Source organism: Rhinolophus sinicus, linkage group LG03 (genome assembly GCF_036562045.2).
Source record: "Rhinolophus sinicus isolate RSC01 linkage group LG03, ASM3656204v1, whole genome shotgun sequence".
Lineage (NCBI taxonomy): Eukaryota > Metazoa > Chordata > Mammalia > Chiroptera > Rhinolophidae > Rhinolophus > Rhinolophus sinicus.
In genome coordinates this window covers 101,296,568-101,324,154 of record NC_133753.1, presented here as the reverse complement: position 1 = coordinate 101,324,154, position 27,587 = coordinate 101,296,568, and the positions used below count along the sequence as shown (strand labels likewise).

Genomic DNA, 27,587 nt, shown 5'->3' with positions numbered 1-27,587 from the left:
TTGGCTGAGTTAAAAGCGCTTGCCAGAGGAAACTGTTTATTTGAATCATTGCTGGTACACCAATTCCATTTCTGAAGGAATGTTCACCTTTAGGGCCATAAAATACCCAGCTTTGCATTTTGATGGGGCAAAGGTGCCCTCCCCCAGCACACATACCTCCATTCCCATGGCATGACCTCCTTGGAGCAAGTTCAGCTTCATGCCTGGAAGAGGATACAGAGCATTTTCCCATTTCTTTGTCTGGATGGAGAGGAGAGGAAGGGAAAACCCATTCTACATGGTGAGTCCTGGGCATTTTCAACGGAAGTCCCTGTACCCTTGGTTTACCCTGGAGCCCTCTGAGACCAGGTCAGCCTTGGTCAAGCTCATGGGCCCAGACCTATCCTCACTGTGGACCTGTCTCTGGGTTGAGGGCCCCTTCCAGCAGAGAGTATCAGTGGCAGTGATTACCTCAACCACAGTTCTGAGCGCTTCATCTTGGAGACTTTGGGTAGCCAAAATTACCCTTCTGTGGCTCAGGTAGGGGTCACCTAACGCCATCTGTCATGCAGGGACTCTAGTCCCGCCCCCCACACAAGAATGCAGGATATGGTGAGACCAAAAAGGAACACCCATGGAGCCATAGATAGGGGAGTCACACCACTATATTCTCGCTGGCGGCTGAGTTAGAGACACAGGAAGCAGGAGCCACACGATCCGCAACCCATCATCCACTTCTCTGCCAACCAACCTCAATTGCCAACTGCAATCCGTGCCCCTCTGCAATCCACAATCCTTGCTTGCTAACTTAGCCACGGCAGTTATATCAGTGGCTAATGGCTAACCGGCACCTGATGGCCAACTAGTCACAGCTGATGACCATCTACTACCCAAGCCAGCACCTTTCCATGTGAGGCGGAGAGCCTGGAAACTGCTCTCCTGGCTCTGTCCCCACACCATCTCTTTCCTGAAGAAAGAGCTGGGAGATCCGACAACGAAGAGTTGGAAGGTGTGGTCCCAGACTAGAGAGAGACTGACAGTCCCTGGGAGTCCCTTGCTGGAGACAGCGAGATGTCTCTTCCTTCTCTCCTAGGTGTGGGATTGGATTCCATGTTCTCCACAGCCCTTCTCAGGTGGAGCTATCCAAGTGGGTCCAGCAGGGGCCATACTGTCCTCCAAGCCTCAAGCCAGAGTGGGAAAAGCCATCTTTTCCCACTTCCCCTTCCCATCCACCTACTGATGACCTTTCCTGCACCACTGTTCTCCCTCTCCTCTTCTGCCCTGCACAGCTAGTCGCCCCTCCCCCAGACCTAACACAACCTCCCTGGCCCCCTGGCCGCATTTCCACCCCCCTTCCAATTCATTCTCTCATACCCCCCCCCCCGGTACCCCCTGACCCCAGAGTGATCTGTCTGGAACACCGACCTGACCCCACTTCAGCTCCCATTTCAAACTGTCTCCGGCTCCCTGATGCCCTGGCACTCAAGGCCCTTTCAGTCTCGCGTCCCACTCCCTGCCCCTCGCACCTGCAGCCCCCCAGCCCACCCCAGCGCCGTCCATCAGCAGGGACACATCTTCTGTATGGCCTCGGTACATGGGCCAATGCTCTGTGGCTGCCCCTCACACTGTGATGAGCCTGCCTTGTTGCCTGCCCAGCCAGCCCACTCTGTGCCTGGCCTGGCACAGAGCAGGCACCTAAAATGCTGGCTGAGGAGCAAAGAAACCCCTTAAAAATGCTGCTGCTAGCTGCGCAACGGCTGTGGTTTTCCGAGTCTCACCAAGTCTGGCTTTCTGGAAGCACCACTTTGAGAGACGGCCTGAGGGTCTCGCCGTGGGGGCCACACTGTGGAGAGAAGCTCCTTTTCACTTGACCTGCTGCTGGGTCTTGGTGCTCCACCTCTTGGGAGAGCCCAGGGTGGTGGCCGTCGTCTCCTCTTCCGTCTCCCTTAAATTCATTTTAACCTGGGAACCACCCTTAGAATGGTGCAGACCCCCTGCCATGTTCCCATACTCTGGGCCCTCAGTTCAGCAAAGTGACAGCCGTCAGTGCCTCACCTACTTCCATGCCCGGATTCCAGCTTTGGGCAATCCGCAGGGAAAGTGGCTGTCAGAAGAGAGGGATGGGAGAACCTGAAGGATGACACATTCTGTGTTCAAGTTTTAACCCTCCACCTGAGGCTGCCCCAACCCTTCCAAGGGGCAAGTCCACTGAGGAAACAAGGATGAAGCTTCAGGCTTGGGGCTGATGTCTGCACCTCAGCCATCTTGCTGGAGGGGAGGAATCGGTTCAGAGATTCCTGCTGACTGAGAGGCACAGGTAGACAAACAGCTCTCACATGTCCCCGGGCCTCTGCCCAGCCTGAGAGCCTCACCCCAGACCCCTCCTCTGCTCCTGTCAGGGTAGGAAGGGGGCTTGCACTTGGCTTGGTATAGGCCCCAAACCACCAGGGCACAGGGGCCAGAGCTCAGAGGGTGTCAAGCCACACAGATGAAGATGCAAGTACCAGCAGCTCTGGGGAGCCTGGGTCTTGTTCCCTCCCTCTCTATGGTGGCAGCAGGAGTGTTGCTCAGTCCCTTCCCACTCATTTTGAGTCAGGACTGGGTAGCTGGGGCAGCCAAGCCCTGTGGCTCACCAAGGGTGCCCACCGAGGGTGCCCCCCGAGAGTGCCCACCAAGGGTGCCCACTGAGGGTGCCCACCGAGGGTGCTAGCACTCTCAGATGGGCAAAGGGCATGCAGGTGTCTAGGAGCAGTCCCAGAGGATCAGTTGTCTGGCCATCTGAAGTGTACATTATGGATGCAGGCCCTGCAAGGGAACCCCCGGGCAGGGAGGGGAACCATGGGTCTGCGGCCCCAGGCAGGGAGGCAGACTTTGGATTGGGGGAGGGGGAGGTATGCTTTGCTCAGCAGGAACAAGATCCTCCTCAGAGGGAGCACTGCTGGGGGTTGGGGTGCTGGGACCTCCAGCAGGCTCTAAGGCATTGCAGCCTGGCCGCTGTCTGCACAAGGCACGGGGCAGGGGTAGGAGAGGGAGTGGGAGGGCCCTCTAGGCTGTTTCCAAGGTGGAGTCTAGGTCAAAGTTGGGAAACCAGCCTCTCCCAATGTCCAACCCCCACCCAGCTAATGTGTAGGCATCCTGCCCCACTGACCTGCCCAAGGGCACCCTTACTCTCTCCTAGCCGAGGTCCATCTCCTTATCCTGGGATTTAAGGCTCAGGACTTGGCCTGCTCCCCATCCTTCACTCTGTACCTGCATCCAGGGGCCCCACCCCTACCTTCTGCCACCCTTCATTCTTGCCCCCAAGCCTTTGCTCAGGTCACCTCTTCCTCCCCTCCCCCCTCATAGCTCCACTAAAGACCCCTGCCCACTTTCTACCCCCTGGGCAGTCTCCCTGCTTCGGCCCAAGGCTAGATGTGTGCCTCATTCAGGTACCGCAGGTTGTCTCCACGCAGATGGGGAACTGGGTTTTCTGACAGCTGGGTGGGTTCCACAGGGGTCGTGTGTGGCACCCACTTCTCCCCTACAGTCCCAGAGGAGCAGCGCAGGAGAAAGGACGACAGGAGAGCTGGGTGCAGTCCCTAAAACAGGCTCTTTAATAACATTTATGTCTTCACTGAAGAGCTTCGCTTTTCCCACCCAGCACCGGGCTGGGGTCGGCAGGGTCCGCTGGACTGACGGACACGTGGGTGGATGCACGGCCGGTCCGAATGGCTCCAGGGCCTTGGCGTTAAACAGTGCGGGGCTAGTAGAAGGAATACTGGTTTTCGACGGCACGCGTGTGGCCACGCGATCCCTCTCCGGCCGGCGCGGCCTCCGGGGGCTCGTCTGCACCGCCGACCGCCTCCAGCAGCCGCTCGGCGCTGTTGCTGCGGCTGCGCGCGCTCAGCAGGCCCTCGGCGGCGCCGCGCGGGGCGGCGGGCAGGGACGCGGCCGAGGACGACGAGGTGGACGAGGACGAGGCCCCACCCGCCTCGGAGGGCGAGGCGGGCGGGCAGGCGGCGGCTGCGAGGCTGGAGAAGTAGTGCTGGTTGGCCGGCTCGTTCCAGCAGGCGGGAGGCGCGGGTGCGGCGCTGGGCGAGGGCCCGGGGTCTGCAACGGGACACAGCGCGTCAGTGTCGTCTGGACCACCTTGTCCCCACTCTCCCAGCCTGAGCTTCTCAGGCAAGGCCCAGAGGCCCAGAGGAAGGGGGTGGCCTGGGATCACAAAGGAGGCAGGCCCAGATTCAGCCCTTCCCGTTCCAGCCCACCTCCCCGGGTAACTAACGTCGTGGATATAGGTGGCAGTGCACACACAAATGCTCAACCCCCGCGTGCTGGACACCCTCACTCACTCCTGCACCGCTCCTTTCTACAGTTCTGCGCTGAGCCCCGCCGAGCCCCGCCTTGTCTCCGGACTGCTCCCTGCCCGGAATCTCAGGACCGCGCCCTATGGGGCTGCCACTCCCCCTCCTGTCCCGATGGCGAGCTGCTCAAGACCTGGTGCTCATTCCACCAGAGTCAGCGGTTCTGGGCGGCCGCCTGAGTGACTCCCTTCCCCCACTGCCCACCTGTCTGTCTTCTGGAGCCACCGCATGGGCCAGGTGGGAGCGTCTTACCAGGTGGGGGGCCCTGGGCACGCACGTAGCTGCGGAGAGTGATGTCTGCGGAGCCCCCTGACTCCAGTGGAATGGGGTGGGTGTGGAAATGGCGCAGCATGTCAAGCACAGATTGGAACCACAGGTGCTGTACGTGGCATTGCCCGTGGCCATTCAGGGACAGGCGAAGGTGCTGTGGACACAGGTCCACATGGTCAGTGTTGGGATCCTGGACCGGCAAGTGCCTTTGTGGGTCAATGGGAGGACCAAGTCTCACAGAGGCCACGTGGTCTGTGTCAGAGCTGGCTCCCCCCATGAGTCCCATCTTCAGGGGGGTTTACTCTTGTGGTGGGGGTGGGGAATGGGGTTACAACAGAGCCAGGCTGGGACTGAAGGGAACAGGCATTTGTCCCTATGGTGGGAACACCCACATCATACCCCTCACACCTCCCGTCTCATCTCCAAAAACTCTAAAAGGTAGAGATTACAGCCCCCATATTAGAGATGGGGAAACTGAGGCATGGGGGGAGTGATTCACCCACAGTCACAAGGCACAGAACTAGGAAGAGAACTCATGTTTGTGTGATTCTCCCACTCCAGTAGGTAGGGGCCTACCCGCTGTGCCCGCAGAGCCAAAACCCAGAGGGGTGGAATTCCGGAGGCTGGCGGGCGAGGAGTGGCTCTATGTGCATCTCAACTGTGCTGCAGTGGGAGCACTGGGAGCATGGGGAATAGCTGGTGCCACCCTGGGTCTCCAGGGCCCACGTGGGGCAGACAGACACCTCAGGGGGAGCAGCAACAAATCTGTGGTCTCTAGTGGTGAGCCACAGGTCTCTGGCTTTCGCCTTATTTTTTCAATACGTATCTCACAGGAAGAAGAGTGGCTGTCGCTGGGGTGTGTGGCAAGAGGGGAGGAAGGTTTCAGAGCATGTACATAGCCTCAAGCCCAGGAAGGGGTACTGGGTTAGCCTCCTACATCAAGGACAGAAGCCCTGGGGGTGGGGGTTGAGGGGTCCGGGGTGAGGGTAGTTCTGTGCATAAGTTCTGCCCCTCAGCAGAGCCAGAAGTTGCCAGGAAAGTGTGAGCAAACCTGGGGAGCATTAATGGCAACCAGGGCAGGGCCTCAGCCTGCGAGGAACTGCGTAGTGGGACTCACCACAGCCTTAAATGGGGGCAGGGTCTTTGGGGGCAGAGGCCCAGGGCAGAGCCTGAAGCAAGGTGGGTGCATCTTAGTCTTTAGGAAAACCTTTCAGGTGAAACGGTGAAAAGAGCTGCTTTGGAGGGCAGAGGTCCTTCTTCCCAGGAGGAGTGCAAGCAGGACCCTGCTGTGCCCACCACTAACCTATCCCACCCTGGGCAGTCACCCTGCTCTGACAGGGCAGCCGCTGGCATGAATTCCAGTCTGGGTCTTTCCCCGGGAAGGACAGGAGCCTCCTGCCCCTCTCCCCCCCACCCCCTGCCCCCCACCTCCCTCCTCCCCACCGTGGGCTGGCCACCATTCTAGCCTCTGGCTCAGGCATAAGTCAGCTCCAAGTCCTTCAGGGAGGCCGCCTGGCGCGGTGCAGGCCAAGAAGTAAACTTGGGGCTGCCAGGGACGGCGTTAAGCGCCTGGTTGTCAGAGGAACTGGTAAGGGCGGTTGCTTTCCAAGGACATGTCCCTGGGGAGGTGCTGCCTCCTCAGTGACAGCACTGCCAGCGAGAGAGGCCCAGGGAGCCGGGGACTGCCTTCACGGGGCCAGCTGGGGGTTGGGAGGCTGATTACCAGCGCAGGCCTTGAGCAGCAGTCCTAGTGTGGCCCCTCCTCCCGCAGGGACTTACGGGAACTGAGTCCTGGGAGGAGCTGGGGCTGGGTCTGTTTCCTTAGCAAAAACTCGAGACCGGGGGGAATTGAGGTTCCTGCCCACTCTGGGCACACTGTAATCCCCCACAATCATTTCCCTTTGCTGTCATATTTTCCTTTGCACCTTAGGTCATTATTTGCATGCAATGCCTTCCTCCGCAGCCCACTGTCTGGGTGCACCGTCAAACCAGCTGTGCCCTCTCTGGATCACCCTTCCCTCCTCACTTTAAGGATTCTCCCTCCACTACACATCTCAGGTCAAGGTCCCCTCCTAGTCTGGCCAGTAGGGTGGGGCACCTCTTCTGGCCCTCCAGACCCTGCACAGCCGTCCTGCCTGGTCCTCTAGGGCCCACCTGTGTATGGTTCCCTTCCACGTCCCCTGACCTGAACACAGGCCTGGCCCAGGGCTGGGTCCCAGAAGGGACTGGTGAACTGACTTGAGGAGGGAAAACATGGGGCTGTCTGGGGGTGGGTGGGGCAGGAGGTCCTTGGCTGACCCCAGCCCTGCACTGAGCTGGCTCTGGATAAAGATCCTCCGAAACCCTAGCACTATGTGACCCTAATTCACAGGGTCAAAGTTAAGTCCTCAGAAGGGCCTGGCCTCCTGAGTGCTCCGCCATCAAGAGGTGAGGTCCCCATTTGGATAATGGAGAAGCCACATCTGGGGCAGACTGCAGCCCCTCAGAGAAGTGTGGGAAGGACCCAGATAGTTCAAAGAGCATGGCCAGAGATAGGCCTGGCCCATGGGAAGTCATGCCACATCTACACCCACGGAACCTGCTTCTGGGGTGTGGGTGCAGCCTCAGGACCAGGGCCACTTCGGCCCCCTGGCCCAGGGCTGGCAGATCCACCCCGGGGCCCCCCTGCACACTTGCCTTGGCCTTGCCCTGGAAGTTGAAGGTCAGTACGTACTCCCCGGGCCGAGTCTCACTCTGCCGGATCACAAAGAGGCCGTGGTTCCGGGGCCCGCCTGCCAGCACCAGCTGCGCTGCCCTGACCCGCGAGAGTGTCCCGTGGAACCAGGGGTAGTCGGAGAGCTCCAGCTCTGGTGCTGCCTCGGGCTCAGGCTCGGCTCCCTCCTCCCCTGGAGAGGATGACAGTGTGAGCGGTGTGTGTGTGTGTGTGTGTGTGTGTGTGGGGAGGGGGCGGCAAATACACAAGAGAAGAGAGGCAACCCCTTGCTGGGTTTTAACATGTAAAATGCTGCTGGGATAATTTTATAACAAGGCAGGGAGCTGACCTCACCCACTAGTTAAGAATATGAGGTCAACTGAGGCACAGAGAAGAGAAGGACTACCCCGGGATCACGCTCTAAGTCAGCAACAAACCTGGGGTCCGATCTCCTTGTTCCTAACCTGTTTCTGACCCTTTGTGTCCCTTCTGGGAGCGTTTTCTATTGAAACCAGGGCCTGTGGGAAGGCTCACGTTCTTGGACTGGCCTACAGAAGCCAGAATACTGAGCTGCTGTGCAGAGGACCCAGTGGGATGAAGTGTCATCGCTTCTGAGGTTCAGGAAGGTCTTTGGTGGAGCGGTGGGTGGGTGCCCATGGCCTAGGCTGGGGGCGTAGGATGGAGGGGCTGGGGTGGGGGAGAGCGGGCTGCGCCTACGGCACCTGTGTTATTGCTGTCACCACTGCTGCCGCCTGGGGAGTCCAGGGTCTCCAGGAAGGTCTCCAGTGGGACATGGACCAGGGACTCGCTGACAGCATCTCGAGCTCGGCTGTGTGGGGCTGTCACCACGGCTGCCATTGTCTCTGGGGCCCGGGGCAGGTCTGCTGCTGGAGAAGTAGTGGGTAAGGAGCACATCTGTCTGTCTGACCGTCTCGGAGTGAGCACCCGTCTTCTATTCTGCCCTCCACTATTCCAACCAGCTCTGTCCCCACCTACCCTCTGTGAGGAGCTCACAGCTGCAGGAGGTCACTCGGCGGGCCAGGCAGCCTCCCCGGGCACAGGAGAGCTCTGTGTCTTCCTCACTGTCCCTGTAAGGCGAGAAAGTGCAGCCGAGTCCTGCCATGCGTCTTGGGCCACAGGCTGCTCCCAGAACCAGGCAGTGGCCACTTAGGGTGCCTCTGCCTCTGTGTCCCTCTGTCACACCCTCAGCTTGCTCTGTGGCTGTCATGTGAGTGACAGGGCCATATAAGAGAGGTCTCCAGGTGGGTGCAGTCCTGAGGTCACAGGATCCCTGCCCACTAACCCACAAAGGGATGGCCTCCTGGGACCCTACGGAGTCCCTCAAATGGTGGGAGGGCACAGTGGTGGGCAGGCCCTGGGCAGCTCCCGTCACTGCTCCTGGCTTTTGTCTCTCCATCTGTGATACAAGGTGTCTGGGATCCTGCCAGATCTAAAATACTGTAAGGTTTACCTTCACAGAGTCTGGGGAAAGATTTTGCAGAGCAGATGGTTGAGCGGGTGGCAGGGGATGGATTGTAACCACTTTGGGGACCGGGGGCCTGGGAGGCACTCAGAACTTGACTGTGCCTCCTTCAATGAAACTGTTCATTAGAAAGCAGCAGCCCCTCCCTCCAGGGCTTGGCTCACCCCATTAGCCAGGAGAGCTGCTGCCAAATGCTCTGCTCCTGGCCTGCCTACCCCTCCTACTCCTGGCTGTGGGATCTCTCCTGGATGGCGCAGCCAGCCTCCCTGTGGCTCTTCCTGTTCGCAGCCGATGGTAGCTGCCCTCTGCTTATTACCAGCCATGGCTCCCCACTGCTCCCAACCTACCAGCTTCCCAGGTTCTCACCCAAGTCCCCTCCTCACCAGCTCTAGTCCTAGCCACCTGAAGGCCTGACGTTCCCTGCAAGTCCCTGGGTCACACACACCTCCACCCCTTTTCCTGGGCTGTTCTCTCTGCCCTGCCCTACCCCTAGCCCCCGCTGCCTGGCTCAGGCCCACTTTTTAAGCTTTGAGATGGTGAGTCGCTCGACCAGCATGCCGTCTCTGAGCTCCAGGCTGGGATAGGGGCCTCCCCTCTATCTCCCCAGCCCTTTGCGCTCACCCTATCCCTGCCCTTCTTTTAGTGGTCTCAGGCTCCTCTGGGGTGAGGGAAGACTTGATCCAACTTCCTTCCAGGTTCCTGGGCCCTGGCCCTGCAGAGCAGGCCTCCAAGAGCCTGCTGGAGATAGGGGTGGGGGTGGGGGTGGGGGTATGGAGGAATGGCTGGCACCAACCTGGAGAGGACCTGCCATGAGAAAAGCCCATTTTGGGAGCTCAGCACCAGATAGCTCCCCCACCCTGCCACCCATCCCAGGGCCACTTGGGCACTCACCCGGGGTCCACACAGCCCTGGATGTCAGCCACCCATGAGTGCTTCTGCAGTGAATCGATGGTCTCCAGGATGTACTCTGCTCCATTCTCCACCTGGGGACGGGGTGGCCAGGAGTCCAGATAGCAGTCAGTACCCCAACCTCCTCTACCCTCAGCAGAGGGCTCTCGACCCCAGGACAAATGGCTCATCCCACACCTCCCCGACGGGAGCTCACTGGTGTGAGCAGCAGGAAAGACAGTGGGGTTACCATCAAGCACCACCCCAAACCCAGGCCAAGGTCCTGGGGTGGAGCCACACCCCACGCTTAGCAGCACCTCCATCCTAGGCCCGCCACTGGGGATGATGTCCAGCCCTGCTGACCTCAGGTCCTCAGGCTCTCAGGCCCTGGACATGTAGCCTCGGAGGCAGCCATGCTGGCTGGGGAAGGGTGAGCTGGCACCCTGGAGGTGGGGTGAAAGGGCATCACAACCCTCGAGTCAGCCAAGGGGCCAGCTGGCCCAGCACACTGAGTTGGGGGCTCACGTGCCTTACTGCCTGGAACTCTACCTCTAAGGCCAGGCCCCTGGCATAAGCAGCCTCCGTAGGGGAAGAGAGGAGGGGAAAGCTCCTGTTGTGGGCAGGCCCAGAGTTCCATCTTGTACATACATTATCTGACGAACTCTTCCCAACTGCCTTGGGAGGGAGGCGGTATGCTTTCCCCATTGTACAGATGAGAAGACTGAGGTTCAGAGAGGTCAGGTAACTTGCTCAAAGTCCCACTAGCACTCAGTGGCAGCACTGGGACCTGAACCCAGGTGTCTGTGATGCCAAGGCTGCATGTTCTCAGCTTCCTGTCATGTAACCTCGGTTACAATGCAGTTGTTGGACTCCCAGCATCTTAGAGCTGGGAGGGTCCCTGGAGACCACCTGCAACCCCTCTTTGAACAGATGGGAAACAGGCTCAGAGTGGGGCTTGCAGGTGAGCCCCTTGGGCTCAGGGCTCCTGAGGATAACCAGCAGCACAGTTGCCACCCAGCTGATGGCAGGGAGGCTCTGAACGCCTCTTTCTCAGCAGATGGGAACGCCAGGCAGGGAAGGGCTGTGTCCTCAGGCCTCAGCCGGGTGACGAGGGCATGGGGTTGGTAAGTGTTTGCTAAATGAATAAGGGAGTTCGTGACTAAACAAATAGGGGCGAGTAAAAGCATAAAGCCAACCAGGAGCCTGGAGAGGAGTAGGGGGGACTCCGTGAAGCTTTGGGTGGGTGGAACCAACCCCCTTGGGGACTTGGCCTCACAAACAACCTCTAATCCTTTGAGGAGGCACAGGGCGCAGCCTGGAGCCATGTCCTCAGCAAACTGAACAGGCCACCCTGGTGACGTGGGGCCTGGAAAAGGATGAGCTGCCTCCAGACCCCCACTCAGTGCCTTTGTGCCTTCTGCGGGACCGTGTGGGTTCCCACACGCCAGTGCTCTGTGACAGCAGTATTTGCATTAACTGCTGCAAGCTGGTTACCAGTCTGCCTGCCTACCCATGGGGTGGGTATGTGCTGGCTCCAGTGGGGCAGAGGGGAGGAAGTGAAACTCAGAGGAACCTCACCTAGGCCCAGGAGGAAATGGGAACTGGGGGCCCCAGATGGTGAGTGACACTGGGGCACTCGGCTCTAGAGCCCAGGCCTGGATTCAAACCCTAGCTAGGTGCTTGATGTATGTGTAGGGTCCTAGGGCTCCCTCCCCAGCCCTGTAGCCGGCCCCTTCCCCTCACTCCCCATATGATGGTCTCACGGTGCTGCCCACGAGGGAGGTGGCCGGGGTAGCCCGGGGCTCTGTGGGACAGGTGAGACTCACCTTGAGCACAAATGTATTGTCCTTCTCCGGCATCTCCAGGGGCATGGTGGTGCGGACCTCGATGATGGCCGAGAGAGGGATGCTGACCTTGGGCCTGGAGGCCTGGGAGGCCAGAAGGGGCAGAGAGAGTCACCACAGGGCCCTCTGAAACCCTCTGTACCCTCCCCCCTTCCCAGAGATCAGAGAAGCCTTCAAATTAGGACGCCACGGCAGCCCTGGCAGAGGTGTTTCAATCCCCATTCCACAGACGGGTAAGTTGAGGGAGTCTGGGCAAGAGAGGGACCTCCCCATCGAGTCACACAGCAAGTCCGGGACAGAGCTGAGAGTGACAGCTGAATCTCCCACCTGAACCTTGTAGGGTGAACTCTGGGCCGCCGACTGCCCAGTGTACTCACCAGATCTATTGGTTTCATATTTTTGATCTTGACCCATAAGAAATACATATGACATTGTGACCCAATACATATACAGGTAAAAATATCTCTGAAACAAATGTACCAGATAATATTTATCTTGTGTGTGATTGAGTGTGATATTTTCTATTTTATTCTAGTTCATCAAAAAAAAAAAAAAAAAGCTGGTCTGCGCCTTCAGACTGGACTTTCCAGAGCATGGCCTGGAGCCTGTCTCAGACAAGGCTCCTGGAGCTGGGCAGGGCTGTTTCTGGGTGGAGGAAAGGGGACAGTGTGGGGTTCAACCAAGGTGAGCTGGCAGGACTCCCAGGGAGGGCCACTCTGTGCCCAACCCTCCCCACTCTGCCCCCAAAGCTCCTGGCCATGACCTGAAGGCCCCCTGGGGCTGGCTTGAGACTGAGATTCCTGGCAGGGCTTGGGCTCCGGGACAGGGACTTTCTCAGGAGGAAAGGGAAGGGCCACACAGTGGGTGGGCAGGCGAATGGGAATTCCTGGCGGCACTGGCTACCATCCAGCGGGTGCAGGGCTGTGCTTGGAGCTGTGACAGAGGGGCTCGGTTAACCATGGCAGGCCATCGCACCAGCCACTGGGCGGGGTGGGGGTGGGGGCATGGTCCTGGAGTTGGTGGAGCAGACAGAGGTCTGTTGTGAAGGCTCCTGCAGGCTGGAGACTGATTCTTCCGCCTGTCTCTCCTGGTCCCGCTGCCTCTCACCCACAGCCACATCTCACTGTTTGCACGTCCCTGGACAGAGCTGGTAGACTGTTTCATGATTCTAGGCTTTCACTCACTGGACTTGTGCCTCCAGAAATGCCTGTCCTGGGGCCCTGCTGTCTGGTGAACATTTTTGCAGCCTGAGCTTCCCCTCCATGGGGCCCCCAGAGCTCACCCCATTGAGGTTTACCATCCTGTCCTGCAAATGCTGGTTTCCTGGTGGCTCCTCCCATGGCAGGGGCACAGCCTCACTGTTCCCTGGGCCCCTAGGGCTGGCCTGACACAGGGCTCTAGGGGACAGGAGGCCAGAGACCTGACTCATGGGGTTGTGTGAGAGGTAAGTGTGAAGATCCCAGGAAATAGCCACTGGGCCTGCAGACCCCACGCTCCTGTCTGCTCCAGGGGTATAGCTAGGTCTCCAGGACTAAAAGGCAGTGGGGTGTATCAGCAGGGAGTCCCTGGGACCCAGTACATTTAGGAAACTGGACTTGATCCCTTACTATGGTATGATCCATCTTCCCACAGGCTCCCTCCTGAATTCCCTAACATTTGCATGAAAAAAGGAGGCCGGATAAGGGGGTAGGAACCCACCGCCTTCCTCAGAGGCTGAGGAAGTGATCCCTCAGGAGCCTGCCCTCTGCCAGTGGTGAATAGTGGGGTGGGAGGGATAACAAAGGCACCAGCTGCTGGATCCCCTCTCCCAGGGCAGCCACCCCTGCTATTTACAGCCAGGCAGCTGTGACTGCCACTCAGGGCCTGGAGGCCTTGAAACTCTGGGCTTGTGCCCTTTGGATGACCCTGGGCAAGCCCCACCTCACTTTCCACCCCTCACCGGCCTGGTCTTCTTGTCTGACAAGGGGTGGATTTGGGCGGAATGGTCTATAATTTCTCCCTGGGAACTAATGGTGGGGGCCTGGGTAGATAGCCCCTTGGGAAGTCACCTCTCACATGGCTCAGGTCAGCCAGCTTTGGGGAGCACACGCCCTGCCCCTCCAATGGAACCCAGAGTTCTGACAGGCTAGGAGATGGGGACAGAGGTGAAACTCAAGTTGACTCAAGGCACTGAGAACAGAGTGGGCCCAGACGTGGGTGGCGTCCTTGGTGGTTGTTGGGGGGCGCTGCCAGCTGCCGCACCAGCACAGCCTCCCACTTTTCCAAACCTCCCAGTGAACAGGGAGCTCCTACCTCCATGCTCCTTTCCTTCCTGGGGCCACCAGGGTGGTGGCTACAATTAGCCCACCTCTCCCACCCACAAGCTGTGTGACTGGGCAGGCCACACCCCCTCTGAGTATTTGTTTTTCTCTTCTGTGACCTGGACACCATGAGGCCCACCTTGCTCGGATGCTGGGAGGATGAGCCTGCCCACCAGGCTTGCCATGGACACACAGTGGGCTCTCAGAAAGCAGGCACTATTGTTACAGTTAGTCCCATTTTCCAAACAAGGCATGTCTGCTACTCTGCAGGAGACCCAAAGCTGCCCCAGGGCTCTGAGGATGAGCCCCCAAGGGGGGGAGGGGACAGGACACTCAAGTGAGCAGCAGTGCTGCTGACAGCTTCAAGTTAGCTTTTGAAACACAGGCCAGAAAAGGGCCACCTGGGCGGGGGCTGGGCTAGAGGCTGGCAGCCAAGCTGGGGATTCAGATTCCCACCCTCCCAGGAGCCCTCTCAGTGTGTGCCGCTGTCACTCCCTGCCCTCATCACCGCAGACCTCTTCCCTGGGAGGCTGCAGTCCCCCAGGGGCCAGGTGAGGAAGAGAAGAGGGCAGGCAGCTAGGTGCCCCAACACCTGGAAAAGCAGTACTCCAGGACCTGTCTGGTATCCAGAGTCCTGACACCTCATAGGTGGAGAGAGGGCTTGAGGTGTGAGTTGTGAGACAGGCAGAGTGGGCCCACATGCCAGGCCCCTAACACTCAATACTACATCTTTCCAACCAGGTCCCCAAAGCCAGTTCTTGGCACCCTGGGCTGTGCCCATGCCCCTCCGCTGCCCCCCAGGAGGGGGTTGGCGCTCACCTTAGGCGGCACGAAAAACTCCAGGCGGAAGCGCTCGCCAGCCATGGCCCGGCGGAGGAGCAGGCGGCACTTCTGCCACTGGGCGGCGCCGCCCGGGCCTGCGGCAGCATCGTCGGCCACCATGAAGCGCAGCGCGCCCTCCCGCTGGATGTCCACCAGCTCCACCTTGGCCGCCAGTGTCCGCGACAGCCGCAGGCGCCGTGTCCATTTGTCGCGAGGCTCAGCCGGGGCCTCGGCGGCCCGCGGGGTGGCATCAGGCTCCGGAGAGGCGCGCCGGTGCCACATGTCACGCATGCCGTCCACCACACACAGGCTCATGTTGCGCAGTGAGAAGCCCTTGCGGACGCGGGCCTTGGCCGCCGCGTGTGCCGACACGTCCTCAGAGCTCCGCGAGTGGCCGCACGACGACGCCACCTTGAGTGCCGCTGGCTCCGGTTCCATGGTGTCGGGGGGCTTGGCTGCCCCGGCCACCAGCACACGGCGCACCTCCTCACTGAAGATGTCCAGGAAATTGGCTGCGAAATGGCGGGAGAAGGAGGCCCCGGCGTCCGGCGTGTCGTAGGCCGGGTTGTCGTGTAGGAAGCGGCAGAATTTGTGCGCGAAGTCCACGGCGGCCGCCTGGGCGTGCAGCTCGCAGAACTGCCGCCAGTCCGGGACCGGGGCGGCAGCGGCGGGGCCAGAGGCGGCACCATTCATGGTTCCCGTCCCATCGCAGCCCCCTGCAGCTGTGGGCGAGAAGAGCTGGGGTGACTTGGTGACGTCTGAGCAGAGCCCACCTGTCCCTTCTCCAAACTTGCTCCCCCAGGGCTCCCTGAGGCTGTGAAGGTCTGTGTGCTGTGTGTGTATTGGGGAGGAGAGGGGCTCCCACAACATGCAGCAGTTCCCAGCAGCACCAAAGTGTGAAGAGAAGGACCACCCAGGGAGCAGGGAAGCCCCCCCCCCCCCACTCACTCTCTCTTCCAACAGCAGTCTCAGGGAACCCCAAGTTCATTCTTGGGCTGCCAAAGGAGGCTGGGATGACAGCTGCTTTGAAGTGGGTTTCCCACAGCCTCCAGTGACCTCACTTCCCTAAGTAACCTCTTGTAAGGGCCCTCAAAGCCTCGTGGACAGGAGGAAGTCATGTGCAATCCTCTGGGCCCTGATTGTGAAATATGCCAAGAACCCAACCCTTCCTCCACTCCTCGCCGTCCAGATTGCTGTCCGTGGACCCACACAACCTCTTCTTTTGCAGGCAGTACTTCAGCAGATGCTTCACTGGTCCCCTGGAAACTGACCTCACCCCACTGTCATCTGTTCTCCACCCAGGAACCTAGTCATTTCTAGAACAAGACAGGTCAGGTCCCTCCTCTGCTCAAAATCCTGCAGTGGCTCTCATTCCACTCAGTAAAAGCCAAAGTCCTACCCCTGGCCCCAAATGCCTCACACGACCAGCCTCTATTTACCTATCTCTTATCTGCTGCCACTCTTCTCCTTGCCCATTCTGCTCCGGCCACACCTGTCTCCTTGCCGATGCAAAAGCACACCAGTCATAATCCCACCTCAGGACCTTTGCACTTGTGATGCTCTCTTGCACTTGTCTGGAATGTTCTTTCCTCTACATTTCCTTCAGGTTTCTGCCCAGATACTATCTTGTCTGATAGCCTTTCCTGACCACCACTCTACTGAGAATCAGAAATGCTCCTGCCCCACCAGTGCTGACGTGTCCTGCCCTTTGCGTGCCTCGTTTTCTCCCTAGTTCTTACCTCCACCTGACAAACGAGTACCATTTGCTTGGTTGTGCTGTCCTCTCCCCTCCCTTCAACCACCACCCCTCTCCCCTGAGCATGCCAGCTCCACAAAGGCAGGTATTTTAACAAGCTCGTAAGTGGCTATGTTCCCAGTGCTGAGCACATGGCAGGCGCCCTGAATGAATGAATGACTAAATGAATGGGTCTGGCATACTGGGCATGTCACAGCTGTCACTGCCTAAGTCCTTCCATGGGTCCTAGGGACACAGAGCTTATGACGGGCCTGGAATTGTCCCCTGACTCCGGGACTTGGGGGTCACCTCCTAGTGTGGGTCAAGTACGACTAACTTTTCGTACTGGCACCGAAGGTGCTGCCTCCTAGACTTCTTTGCAGGACAGTGGCCTGTGTGCTGTACCTGTGTTCCCACCTCCTAGAATTCTGTTCCCTCCAGAGCGCCCATCCAATCCCCACCTTCTTGGAGAGGCCCCAGTCCAGGAACGTCAGCTGTCTTCTCACCCGTTTCCTTCTGCTTATCCCCAGGCACCTTGTCTCTCAGAACTCTGAGTTGCCAAACTACCTGGTGTGTATCCAGTCATTTGAGGGCCTTGCCTCCTTGTCCCCCAGTGTGGCCCACACCCCTGGCGGCCCATGCCCAGCCCACTGTGTTTATGTACCCTCCCCCAAGGCTAGGGTAAAATCACCCATGGAGAATGAGAGGGGTGATAGGGTCCTGTTCTGCCTTGGGGAGCCCATCTGAGGGGGCCAGCCCAATGTTAGGGGAACTCAGGCAGAGGATCATGCCCTCAGCTGCCCTCCCAGGATCCCACATTTCCTGCATGGCCCTCATAGCTCCTGGGAGCACCATCTCATCTCTTCCCTGGGATCCAAACTCTCTAATTAAACACTGGGTAAAAATAGCTGCCCCACTTCTATGAGATCATTCGTGGGGCCTCTGGGCCACAGGGCACTGTGGGAATTCCCTCTCACCTTGGGGCAATCTTGGCCATCGATCTGCACTCAATAACCACAGGAAAGCCCTAGGGAGGAAATGGATCACTTGATGAGGCCACTTAGCAAAGGATGGTTTTCCAAACCAGCAGGTCTCCATAGACTTCACCTGGCATTTTGGGGAGAGCGCAGCAGGGAGCTAGGAAGGTTTCCTGGAGGGGGTGGCGCCAGGTGTGATGCCAGGAAGAGGATAGAGTGCCTTGCCCTGCAGGCCCGAGCAATACCTTGGAGGCAGACTTATCAGGACATGGGGTGGAGAGGTTGGGGAGGATGGGGCTGAGGCACCCATGAGCTTGGCTATCGCTGGAACTTTTTCTTGTTCTGCTCTTCCTCTTTTCTTCATCTGGCTAACTCCTATGCATCCTTCAATAATTAATCCATGGCCACCTGCTCCAAGAAGCCTTCCCTGACCTCCCCCTGCCTCCCCTGCCTGAGCTCATAGTCCGCTCCTATACATCCCTCTAACAAGGTGCCAGTTGCAGGGTGCTCCAGATGTCTGTTTCCATGTCTGTCTCCCCAGCCTGGCACTGGCACTCCTCAGGGGCAGAAGGCAGGCCCGAGTCATTTGTCAGGAATGGGGGTGGAGGCGCTAATGCACCTGCCACCACTACTAAGGCCTCCAAGGTGGTGGAGAGCTGAGGCCTGTGGAGGGGGACATGTGGGAGGGTGGGAGTGGAGACGAAGCCCTGCAGCTAAGCCCATGAGGGCCTGTCCCCGTGCTCCAAGCCCACCTGTTTACCCAGCAGGCCCCCCACGGTGGTCACCTCCCCCTCTGTACCACTGAGATCATCAGGGGCGTCAGACTGGGTGACACGGCAGCCTGGGAAGGGTTAGCACTGGTGCTGGTACCAAGTATGGACACCAGTGTGACATAACTATGCTCCCATATGGGGCAGGTGGGACAGGAGGAGGAAGTCAGTCCCAATACCCCTGTTTTTGGCATCCCGTCCCTCCCCACTCTTCCGGCTGGCTGACAACATTTCTGGCAAGGAGAAGGGGCAGAGAGGAGGGACAGGGCCCTGGGGAGAGGCTTTCACAGGTAGGCCTCAGCTTGCCCTCCTCAGAGAAGGCGTAGCCCTCAGAGAGAACTCTGCTGAGGGGATGGTGGCTGTGGCTATGGCCTGGCAGGGACTGGCCTGGGAGGCCTGGGAGCTTGGCCTACCTTGACTTCCTCCACCCACCCTCGCTGGCTGGTCAGGAGCCTACAGGTGAGGCCCAGCACAGGAGCCCTCGTGTCCCCTGGATCCACCTGGGGCTACACAGAAGTGGCAGGAGTTGAGCAGCCAGAGGTAAAAGTCACAAGTAGCATATCAACAGGGAGCCCCAAACTTAGTTACAGATGGAGGCACTGGGGCCCAGACATGGCTCTCTGCAAAGGGGAGGCTGCAAGTCACAGGGAAAAGGGCTCGGCCCCAGCAGGAGTGAGGGTGTGCTGGGGGCCAGAACTGGGGGTGAGGCCAAGTGCAGGGACCTTTGCTGGCCTGGGCTCAAGGCCTGACCCCATCTCTCTCTCGGTGAGTGATGTTGACAACTCCGACCTCTGAGCCTCAGTTTCCTCACTTTAAAAATGGGGACAAGCTCCCTGCCTCTCTCTCTAAGGACAGCACAGGAGGCCGTCTCTGCAATAATTCATGTGCAGCCATGGGCAGGGCTGGAGCTCCCCTAATCTCTGGGTAGAGATAGGAGGCATTTCCAATCCTCTCCAGGGAACAGCCAGTGAGTAACAACCAATCAATTAGACAGGGGACCACAGACCAGATGTGGGAAAAGCAAGGCCTGGAGGGGGGCAGAGGGGAACCCAGAGGAACCAGAAGCTGGGTGGACAGACTCACCTGGCCACCACTGTGGGGGCTGGCCTGAGTTCTCCCTCCTTCAGGGGCTCTTTGGAATTCCCCCCGTCTGCCTGTGCCACTCTCCTGCGGGAACTGCCTTCCTCACTCCACTGACTATTCTGATTCTCCTCAGCCTGTTGGACGTGCTGTGCTGTGAAAGGCTCTCTTCCCCCAGGACGCCTTCCCACCATTGGCCCTTCTTCCTCCCTGAGCTCCAATGGTCCCTATGATACTTGGTCCTCTTGCTTCTGTGGGAAGGGGCCTAGTGCTTCCTCCTGTGGCCTCAGAGAACCAGACGAACAGGACAGTGAGTGCAGGATGGGGCAAGGGGATATCTGGGCTCTGTCTCCGGCCGGCTTTGGACCTCCCCAGGCCCCTGCTCTATCAATAAGAGGAGATGCTGGAGCCTCGCCCTCCAGGGGCCCCGGACTGTAAGGGCCCTTGGACACTGAAGACTGCTCCCCCTGCCCCCACTGGGACCTGGGGCAGGCAGGGGTTGGCCTTTCTCCTCCACAGGCTTTTCTGAGGATGGGGACTGGAGACAAAGAGCGCCCACCGGGTCTAGGGATCAGGTGCTGGCTCCCCAGGGGCCCTGGGTGGGCAGATCACCCTCCTTCAATCGTCACCTGGGGTTTTTTCCAGGCTCAGCTGGCCTGTCTGGCTTCTGGAAAAATGTTTTTTGTTCCCATCTCACCAGGGCCAGGATGGGATGGGATGGGGTTTCAGCGAGGCGGGGCAGGAGTCCCTCCCTGCCTGTCGCCTTTCTAAGCCCTCCGACAGGAACCCATACGGAGACCCTCCCCCACCCCCATTCAGTTAAAGGCCTGGGAGAGGGGGCGGCTGGCCTTCCGGTGGTAAAAATAGCGCTGACAATTGGAAAAGAAAAAAGAGGCCATTCGTCAGCCCCCGCAGCACGCAGTTCCGGATCCCAAGGCCAGGTCATTCCTTAAAATATTGATGAGGCGGCCTAGCCGCCCCCGCTAATGGGCAGACAACCAATCGATCCACAGCACAGAGGGTGGAGGCCTGGGGGGTGGGACGTCTGGCCTACACCCGCAGGGGTCCCATAGCAGTGCTTCCAGGGAGGCCCAGCTGGAGCCGGCCTCCCCACCACAGGAGACGACGCCCCCCAGGGAAGGGAAGGAGGCCAGGCAGTGCAAGCCAGATACTCAGCACCACTACCGGCAGCCCAGGAGCAGGACCAGGGCTGCATCCTCCACCAGCGAGACTGAACCCCAGGAGCAGCCCCACTTCTGCTGTACCTCCCCCAGTTCCGTTCTCAGAAAGGTACCCACACAACCAAGAGCAGGAACGGTGGTGAGGGTCAGAACTAAGGGTGCTCTGCTCTGGGCTGGGTGTTCCCCTCCCCTCCATGAACTCACGATGGCGAAACTGAAACCTCTTCTCGGGGTTCTCAATACAAGAAGAGGAGACAAGGCCTCACTTGGCTCTTCCCTGCCCGTTGGGAAGCTGGCCCTAACTATGCTCACTGATGCCCTCTCCCCTGGGCTTCTCAGGGCCACTGGCCTGGCTTGGCCTGTTCAGGTCCACACCACAAGGAAGGCTCCTTCCATCCTCCATCCTGCTGTTCTTCCAGCTGCCCTCCTGGCCTCTGGGGGACGGTCCCCCCAACCCCCTTTCTGCACCCCTCTCCCTGCAGGTCAAAGACAACCTTTGGGCAGGCCATTCCTTCAGCCAGGAGTGCCTTCTGCCTGCTGCTGCCTGAAGCTCTCTCCCCTGCAGAGGAGACATGGAGGCAGAGGACACAGGGCACATTTTGTTTCACTGTTGGGTACTTGGGCGTTGGTTCTCAAGTCTACTCCCCACCTTACCCCACTCCACCCCCAAAAGTGTCCTACAGGGCAGGCTGTGAACCAAGGCCTCCGGCCAGAGTGAGGAGTGGCTGGCATCCCCGACCCTTCCTGCCCAGAATACCTGTGCTCACCCCATGACCTGCCAGGGTGGCAGGAGTGGGCATGATTCTGGTCTTAACACTCTTGACCCTGCTGGGCCTTTGCTGAAGGGTGGGTGTGGGGGGAGGATACGCCAACTAGTGACAGGGGCAGGTGCAGATTAAGAGCCCTTGGAGCTCTGCCCTCGTATGGGTGGGGGGAGGGGCATGCGGGGCTCCTGGCTTTTCTGAGCATCAGTTTCCATAGCTGTAAAGCAGGACCATCCTGCTCTCCCACAGAGGCTGCTTCTGGTCCAAGGCCTGTGCCACAGAGCATCGTTGGGAGGCAGCTGCTAAAAGCTGGTAGAGCTTCTCTATACCCTCACACCTTTCACACAACCGCCAGCCTTTGCCACTTGAGAGGGTGGAAGCCCTTCTATGAGCCCCCTAGCTTTCACTGACACCCAAAAATGGAGAGGCCCTGCAGGCTCTGGGACCTGCAAACCTCCAGTCCTCAGGCTCCCTAAGGCTGCATCCAACAGATGCTCCCCTCACAGGGGCCCCACTGCCTGGCGTCTCCCTACCTCTACCTCTGGTCATTGACACACTGGGACAGTGCAGTGGTTAGAAGCCTGAGATTTGGAGCCAGAACGCCTGGGTTTGAATCCCAGCTCCTCTGCTTCCTGGCTGTGTCATCGTGGGTGACTCAGCCTCTTGGGGCCTCAGTTTCCTCATCTGTTAAAATGGAGGATAATACCAGCACTGATTGTTATACAAAGGGCTTCATGAGGGTTAAATAAGTAATTATTTAAAAATAAAGTTCTGCTAGTTCCTAAATGTCTTGCATCCATTCCCTTTTCCTCCCACTGCTCTGGGCAGAAGGCTGCAGAGGCCTCCTTCCTGCTTCCCACCGTCCCTCCAACCATTGACAAATCCAGACTCCACCGTGTTACCAGGGGTATCTTTCTAAAACCCTATTAAAAACCCTTCTCCCCTCACATCTTCCCTGCCACGAAGAGAGGATTCTCCCATTGTAAGATGAGGAAATGGGGTCCTGGAAAGGGAAGTGACTGGATTTGTACTGGGCTCTTGCTATGTGTCAGGAGCCAGGCTGGTAGGTCCAGGGCCACAGATAGATGAGAGGGGAATGTGGAGCCAAGTTCAGATCTGCCCCTTTCTGTAACAGACACTATTCCTAATAGGCCCTGTCCCTGGAGAGCTCTCCCTTTGAGGCCACAGTGGGGCATCTAGGCCCTGACTCAGGAATGGAGATGGCCATGCTCAGAGGAGGGGGCACTCTGAGAGGCTGGAGGGTAGGGGAATCCAGAGCTGCATCCTGCAGGAAGCACGTGTCAGATAAGTAGGGAGGGGGCCCAGGAAGAAAGCTACACCAGGGCCTGGGGGCTTAGGAGGAAAGCCCTTCCTCCTTCAGGAGCACCTGGTGCTGGACAGTTCCTGGACAGGCTACATAGGTGGAGGACAGGCTGGCATGGCTCTAGGCACTGGCCCTGCGCTCCTGGGATTGCCGAGCAGAGGTACCCCCTCTCCAGCCTTGGCCTGACACTTGCGGTCTCTCTCTCTTTCCCTGGGTCAGGGATCTCACCTTGGTCCTAATGAATACCCCTCGCAGACCTCCCTGGCCCCTGGGCCAGCCCCTGAAACTTGTAGGATGCCCCCCTCAACCCCCACCACCCAGCCCACAAGTGTGCCTTCGCGGTTTTTCATGATACACATACCAAGCCTCCCCTAGTTCTGTGTCCCAGACGCTGGTCCTGCAGATGCTTATAAAGGCTCCCGGGCCTTTTTTCTGAGCAAATGAACTCCCTGCCTGGCTGATCTCCAGGCACCTCAAACTCACCACATCCAAGTTCTAATACATCTTCTTACTCCAGCCTGCTTGCTCTTAGCTCAGAGTCTCAGCACTCAGCCTGGCATTGCCCCACAGGCTGCCACTGCTCTGCTCCAATAGTTGGTGGGCCCTGAGCATACAGAGGCTTTGGCGGCGCCCCCTTTTCCCATCCCTGCCTCCACTTGCCCCCCACCGCCTCCACAACACCACATTTCTGTGGCCTCTCCACCAGGCCATGAGCCCCCAGGTGGGTGTTATACCCACCATAGGACCCAGGTGGGCCCTACTATATATAGAGGGTCAGAAGTATCTGGGGAATGGAGCCCACACCCTGCTTCACTCAGAGGAGTCAAAAGACGCTGTACTCCCCACACACTGTGGCGCCCCTCACTCTGCCCAAACAGGTGTGGCTGTTACCACCTCTAGGTGTTGGACTCACACCTGCTCTCCCCTGGGACAGGGCACAGCCATAAAAATCAGACCCAACCAGGTGAGGGGGGAAGAGAAACCTCCCCAGACACCAAAGCTGCTACCACCCCTCCAGGCCCACGGGGACACTAAGGAGCAGAAAGTGAGGCAGGCTCCAAGACGGGACCAGAACTCCATGGGGACAGCAGCCAGAAGGCCTGGGGCACCTAACCCCCAATTTCCTGCAACCCAGGATGGGTAGACAGTGCAAGAGGTAAGAAACAGGTTCCTGTCAGAGAGAAGTGGTTTGGAGGCCTGGCTTGCTGGTTGAGTGACTCTGGGCAAGTCACTTCACCTCCTGCCTCTTTCCTTCTCTGTATAATGGGGACAATAATAGTACCCAACCCACAGGCTGCTGTGCATATCACATGAGAAACAGCACAGATGTCCCTCACTGGCTCACCTCTCGGGGGCCAGGTTCCACCTGGGGGGGGGTGTCTTACTTCCAATACCCCTTAGGGAAGCCCACCCTTGGGTGTGAGTATGAGGGCTCTCCCTAGGAGATCCATTAAGTAGGGAGAAGGGTTTAGAAACTTTAGACAGATTTTTCACAATAAAAAAAGTGTACACATTAATCCTTGATTACTTAGAACCATTCAACTAACTGGCATCAGAATCTCTTGCCCACCATCATTCAAGCCCTCTAGAGGGGGAGAGGAGTAGAAGGAAGCCGCTTGTGGGAAACTGCCTGATACCCAACAAAATCTCAGACCTACACCAGCCTTACAGCACTGCTCCCACTGCCAGACAAAGTTCCTGAGCTGGAAGGCTTTAGTTTGCTCCTGCACCAGTGGCCTCCTGGATGGACCAGGGTGGCTGGGAGGAAAGAGATTTGTTCAAAGTGGGAGGTAGAGTGGGGCAGGGGTCAGATCACGAGCCCAACAGAGGTAGCCAAAGGCTCTTGGGATCACCACCCCCTCGTTCCTCCTGCCCTCCCAGAGGGGCTCGCTCACCCCATGCTCAGAGACCTGTGTTGGAGGGGGCAACTCTTGCTGGTCGCCTAGCTAGGAGTTAGGCAGCACTGTCCCCATTTTACAGAGTAGATAATGGAGGCTCAAATGGCAGAGGTAGGCTTCAACCCAGCTTTGACTCCCCACCCGGAGGCTCTCCCCTGCACCAGCTGGAGTGAACACAGATTCTGGCTTATCCATGTTCAGTTACTCCTGAGGCTGCCCTGTCCGCGCTGCGCGGCTTCCCGAGGGGCCGTCACTGCAGACTTCTCCCTCTGAAGACCTCACGGATCCCTGCCTGTCTGGCCTTGGCTTGCTAGGCTGGCGCGGTTCCGGGGGCCCCGCGCTGCCCGCAGGCTCATCAATGGCTGAGGCCGAAGGGCCTGAATGGAGGGCACGAACCCGCCCCTTCTTAAAGGCGCCCGCCTCTCGGGCACCCTCAGCGGTCCTCCCCACTGCCCTGGACTGCCGGAGAGCTCCCGGGGTGGGCGGGTCGAGAATGGTGCCCAGGAGAAAGAAGGCTTGGGCCGAATGGAGGGCGTGCCGGCCCGTAGAATGTGGTCTGGATAGCGTCCCTCCGGTGGCCAGCACCCTCATTCCAGGTTGGCCCTCCCCCGCCCCCGCAGGCTAGGGAAGAGACCCGGCGCCCCTCCGCCCCAGCCACGGCCCCCTCCTCCAGGGCGCCCTATGCGTTCACCCCACCGCGGGCCCTGGGACGTAGGTGGGGGGGCGCAGCAACTCCGGAGGCGGCTCGGCCCCTCTCGCCACTCCCGCTCGGCCCGGAATGGGGGTCGGAGAGCTGATCCCCACCGGGGGCGCATCTCCTCCGTCGCGTTCCCTCCCACCGCGCACACAAAGACGACACGCGCGGACCGGGACGCGTGCGGCCGCGCTTCTCTGGGCAGCGGTGCTTACACACACGCACACCCTCTGGGACGGACCGGGTCCAGGATGATGGACGAGGGGACGAGGGAACTGAGGACAAGCAGGCCGTACCTACAGGCGCGCAGCTGCGGCCGGGCGGGTCGGGGCGCCGGCGGAGCGCTGCCCGGACCACGGCCGGGCTCCCGGGGCCCGGTGGCTCATGGCCCGCGGCGGGTTGGGGCTCCCTCCCGGCAGGAGCTGGCGTTGGCGGCGACTCCTCCCTCCCTCGTCCACAACCTCGAAGGCTCGTGGGCTCCTCGCTGGTCCAGCGCGGCCCCGACTGGGCTCTCCCGGCAGCGGAGCCCAGCGCGCTCCGAACACAGCACCGCGCCGCGCGCGCCCCGCTTGCTCCCGCTCGCGACCCCCGCCCGCGCAGCGCGCGCCTCCCCGGCCCCGCCCCCGGAGAAAGCCCCGCCCCCCGGCCCGCCTCGCACCGCACCGGCCCCGCCTCCGCCGCGCCCCCAGCTCTTCGCCCAGCTGGAGCTGTGCAGGCGGCTGGTGCTCGCTTCCTTTGGGAGGTGGCTGCTGCGGGGTAGCAGGGCAGCCGAGCCTTGGGGTCCGGAGGGCTTAGGAACAGGACTGCAGCCGCCCTGTTTGGGGCGAGAATCCGCGACCGCCCCGTCTCACGGAACCGGCGCCAGGCCAGGTTCTGGAATCCCTCCGGCGTGGAAGCGTCTCCGGAGCCCTGAGTGGTGGCCTCGGGACCGCGGCGGGTGGGGGCCCGATGGGTGGCCTGCGTGGTGGGGCATATCGGGCGTGGACGCCCGTTGGTTACTGTCTCCTGGCGGGGCCACCACTGTCCTGGACCCTCCGCCGCGGGGACAATGGAAGCCTCGAGGAGGCCCAGATGTCGCAACCGGGGAAGTCGATGTCTGATTCTCATAAATCCGGTGGGTGAGCACCACGCCCCCTCCCTTCAGCACTCCCGGGGCCGGAAATAGCTCCGGGGCTACAGGGCGGGGAAGACCTGATCAGCTCCCCACGTCCCCATCTTCACTGTGTAGGAGACACAGAGCCGCCCCTCCCAGGTGTCCAGAGGTCATACAGGGCTGATGTGGGGGGACACGACCCTACCTTCCTCACCCCTGTTTGGCTCCACAGCCATAGAACCAGGGCATAGGTTGGGAAAGAGACCAGTCTGGCTAAGAAAACAAAGATTCCTGCTGACCTTTGTGGGTAATTGTGGACTGACTCCTGGGGAGCTGGGGGCCTCAAGGAAGCTTCCCAGAAAAGGTGGAGGGGCTCTGGCAGACCTAGAAGGGGTCGGAGCGGGAGGGCATCAATCAGTGTGAGCAGAAGTGTGGAAGTGGCCGCTAAGAGATGAGTCTATTGCTTGCTACTGGGGAGCGGTGGGGAGGTGCCTGAGCTCCTCCTCTCCTCTTCCTTCTTGCCCCCAACCGCAGGCCCTCAGCCCCCACAAGTGGTTAGATCAGCTTCTCCCAGCTCTCACTAAACCCTCTGCAGCCTTACCTCTGGCAGTTCTGTGGCCTGACAGGGAGTGCCTCCATCTGTTGCCCTCCACCACCCTTATGACCTCTGATCCTTATAGAGAACACTTTAACCTTTCCCAAAGCCATTTCACATCTGTAATTTCTCAGGAAGCAGAAGCAGCAAGGAAGGGTTTTTAACCCTGTCTTGTGGATGGAAAGCGTGGGGCCTAGAGAGGAACAGTGGGTTGGTGAAGGTGGAGACTGGCCTGGAGCCTTGACTGGACCTCCTGCCCACCAGCCCTGGGCCACCCTCCACAGGGACACTGAAGCAAGGCAGGCCTTGTCTGAGGCCCTGGAACCTGGCCCCTTCCCTTCCACACACATACCAGCTGCTCTCTTGGCAGGACCCGGTCAGCAACACTTAATGAAAGCTTAGAGCCAGCTATCGATTGGAGCAGCACACAGGCTTGGATGCTTGGCTGGGAACCAGGGGACCTATGAATGAGTCCAGGAGGGGTGTGGGAGTATGGGGGTAGGGTGGGGGGGAGACTGCCTGTAGAGTGGGAGACAGGGAGGCTCCACATTGAGTAGCCTGGCTATGGAGCCCACCCTCCTGGGATATAGAACCTGGTCCCCAGTGGACTAACCTGGTTCCGAGTAGTGGGCTAAGATCCACTGATGGGCTGTCGTTGGCCAGGGAGGAGGAAGTGAGGAGAAGCCAGCTGCCTAGCAAGTCTTACCCACAAGGAGGAACTGGTGGGAGATGTGGAAGTAGCTGGGGTGGGGAGGTGGCGAGGAGGGGAGGGGCTGATTGGTCAAGAGCACCTTTGTCATGGGGACAGGAATGAGGGTCAGGGAAGATAGATCCCTCTGGGGTCCCTGAGGGCAG

General features: G+C 59.5%; 1 protein-coding gene across 18 annotated transcripts; it reads right to left on the bottom strand.

Annotated features, from left to right (window-relative positions):
- Positions 1-3,549: 3,549 nt before the first annotated feature.
- Positions 3,550-27,445, bottom strand: SH2B2 (SH2B adaptor protein 2). Of its 18 annotated transcripts, none has more exons than XM_074328393.1 (11): positions 27,346-27,403; positions 17,334-17,383; positions 14,619-15,343; positions 11,482-11,583; positions 9,659-9,750; positions 9,389-9,571; positions 8,281-8,372; positions 8,007-8,171; positions 7,269-7,477; positions 4,527-4,746; positions 3,550-4,068 (listed from the first exon to the last, which is right to left on the bottom strand). In XM_074328393.1, the coding sequence occupies exons 3-11, from the start codon at positions 15,312-15,314 to the stop codon at positions 3,722-3,724; spliced, it is 2,106 nt and encodes a 701-aa protein (XP_074184494.1). In that variant the 5' UTR covers positions 15,315-15,343; positions 17,334-17,383; positions 27,346-27,403; the 3' UTR covers positions 3,550-3,721. The 18 variants fall into 18 exon arrangements, with proteins under 18 accessions (XP_074184494.1, XP_074184495.1, XP_074184492.1 ...); XM_074328394.1 differs by lacking the exon at positions 27,346-27,403 and adding an exon at positions 25,708-26,153; XM_074328391.1 differs by lacking the exon at positions 27,346-27,403 and adding an exon at positions 25,341-25,660.
- Positions 27,446-27,587: the final 142 nt, after the last annotated feature.

Coding starts and splice junctions, on each gene's coding strand:
- SH2B2 (XM_074328381.1), bottom strand. CDS start 19,377: ATGGTGGGAAGGCGTCCTGGGGGAAGAGAGCCTTTCACAGCACAGCAC. Junction 15,344..17,333: donor ATGGCCAAGATTGCCCCAAG/GTGAGAGGGAAT, acceptor TCTCGCCCACAG/CTGCAGGGGGCTGCGATGGG. Junction 8,373..9,388: donor AAAAGAAGGGCAGGGATAGG/GTGAGCGCAAAG, acceptor CTCGCCTTACAG/GGACAGTGAGGAAGACACAG.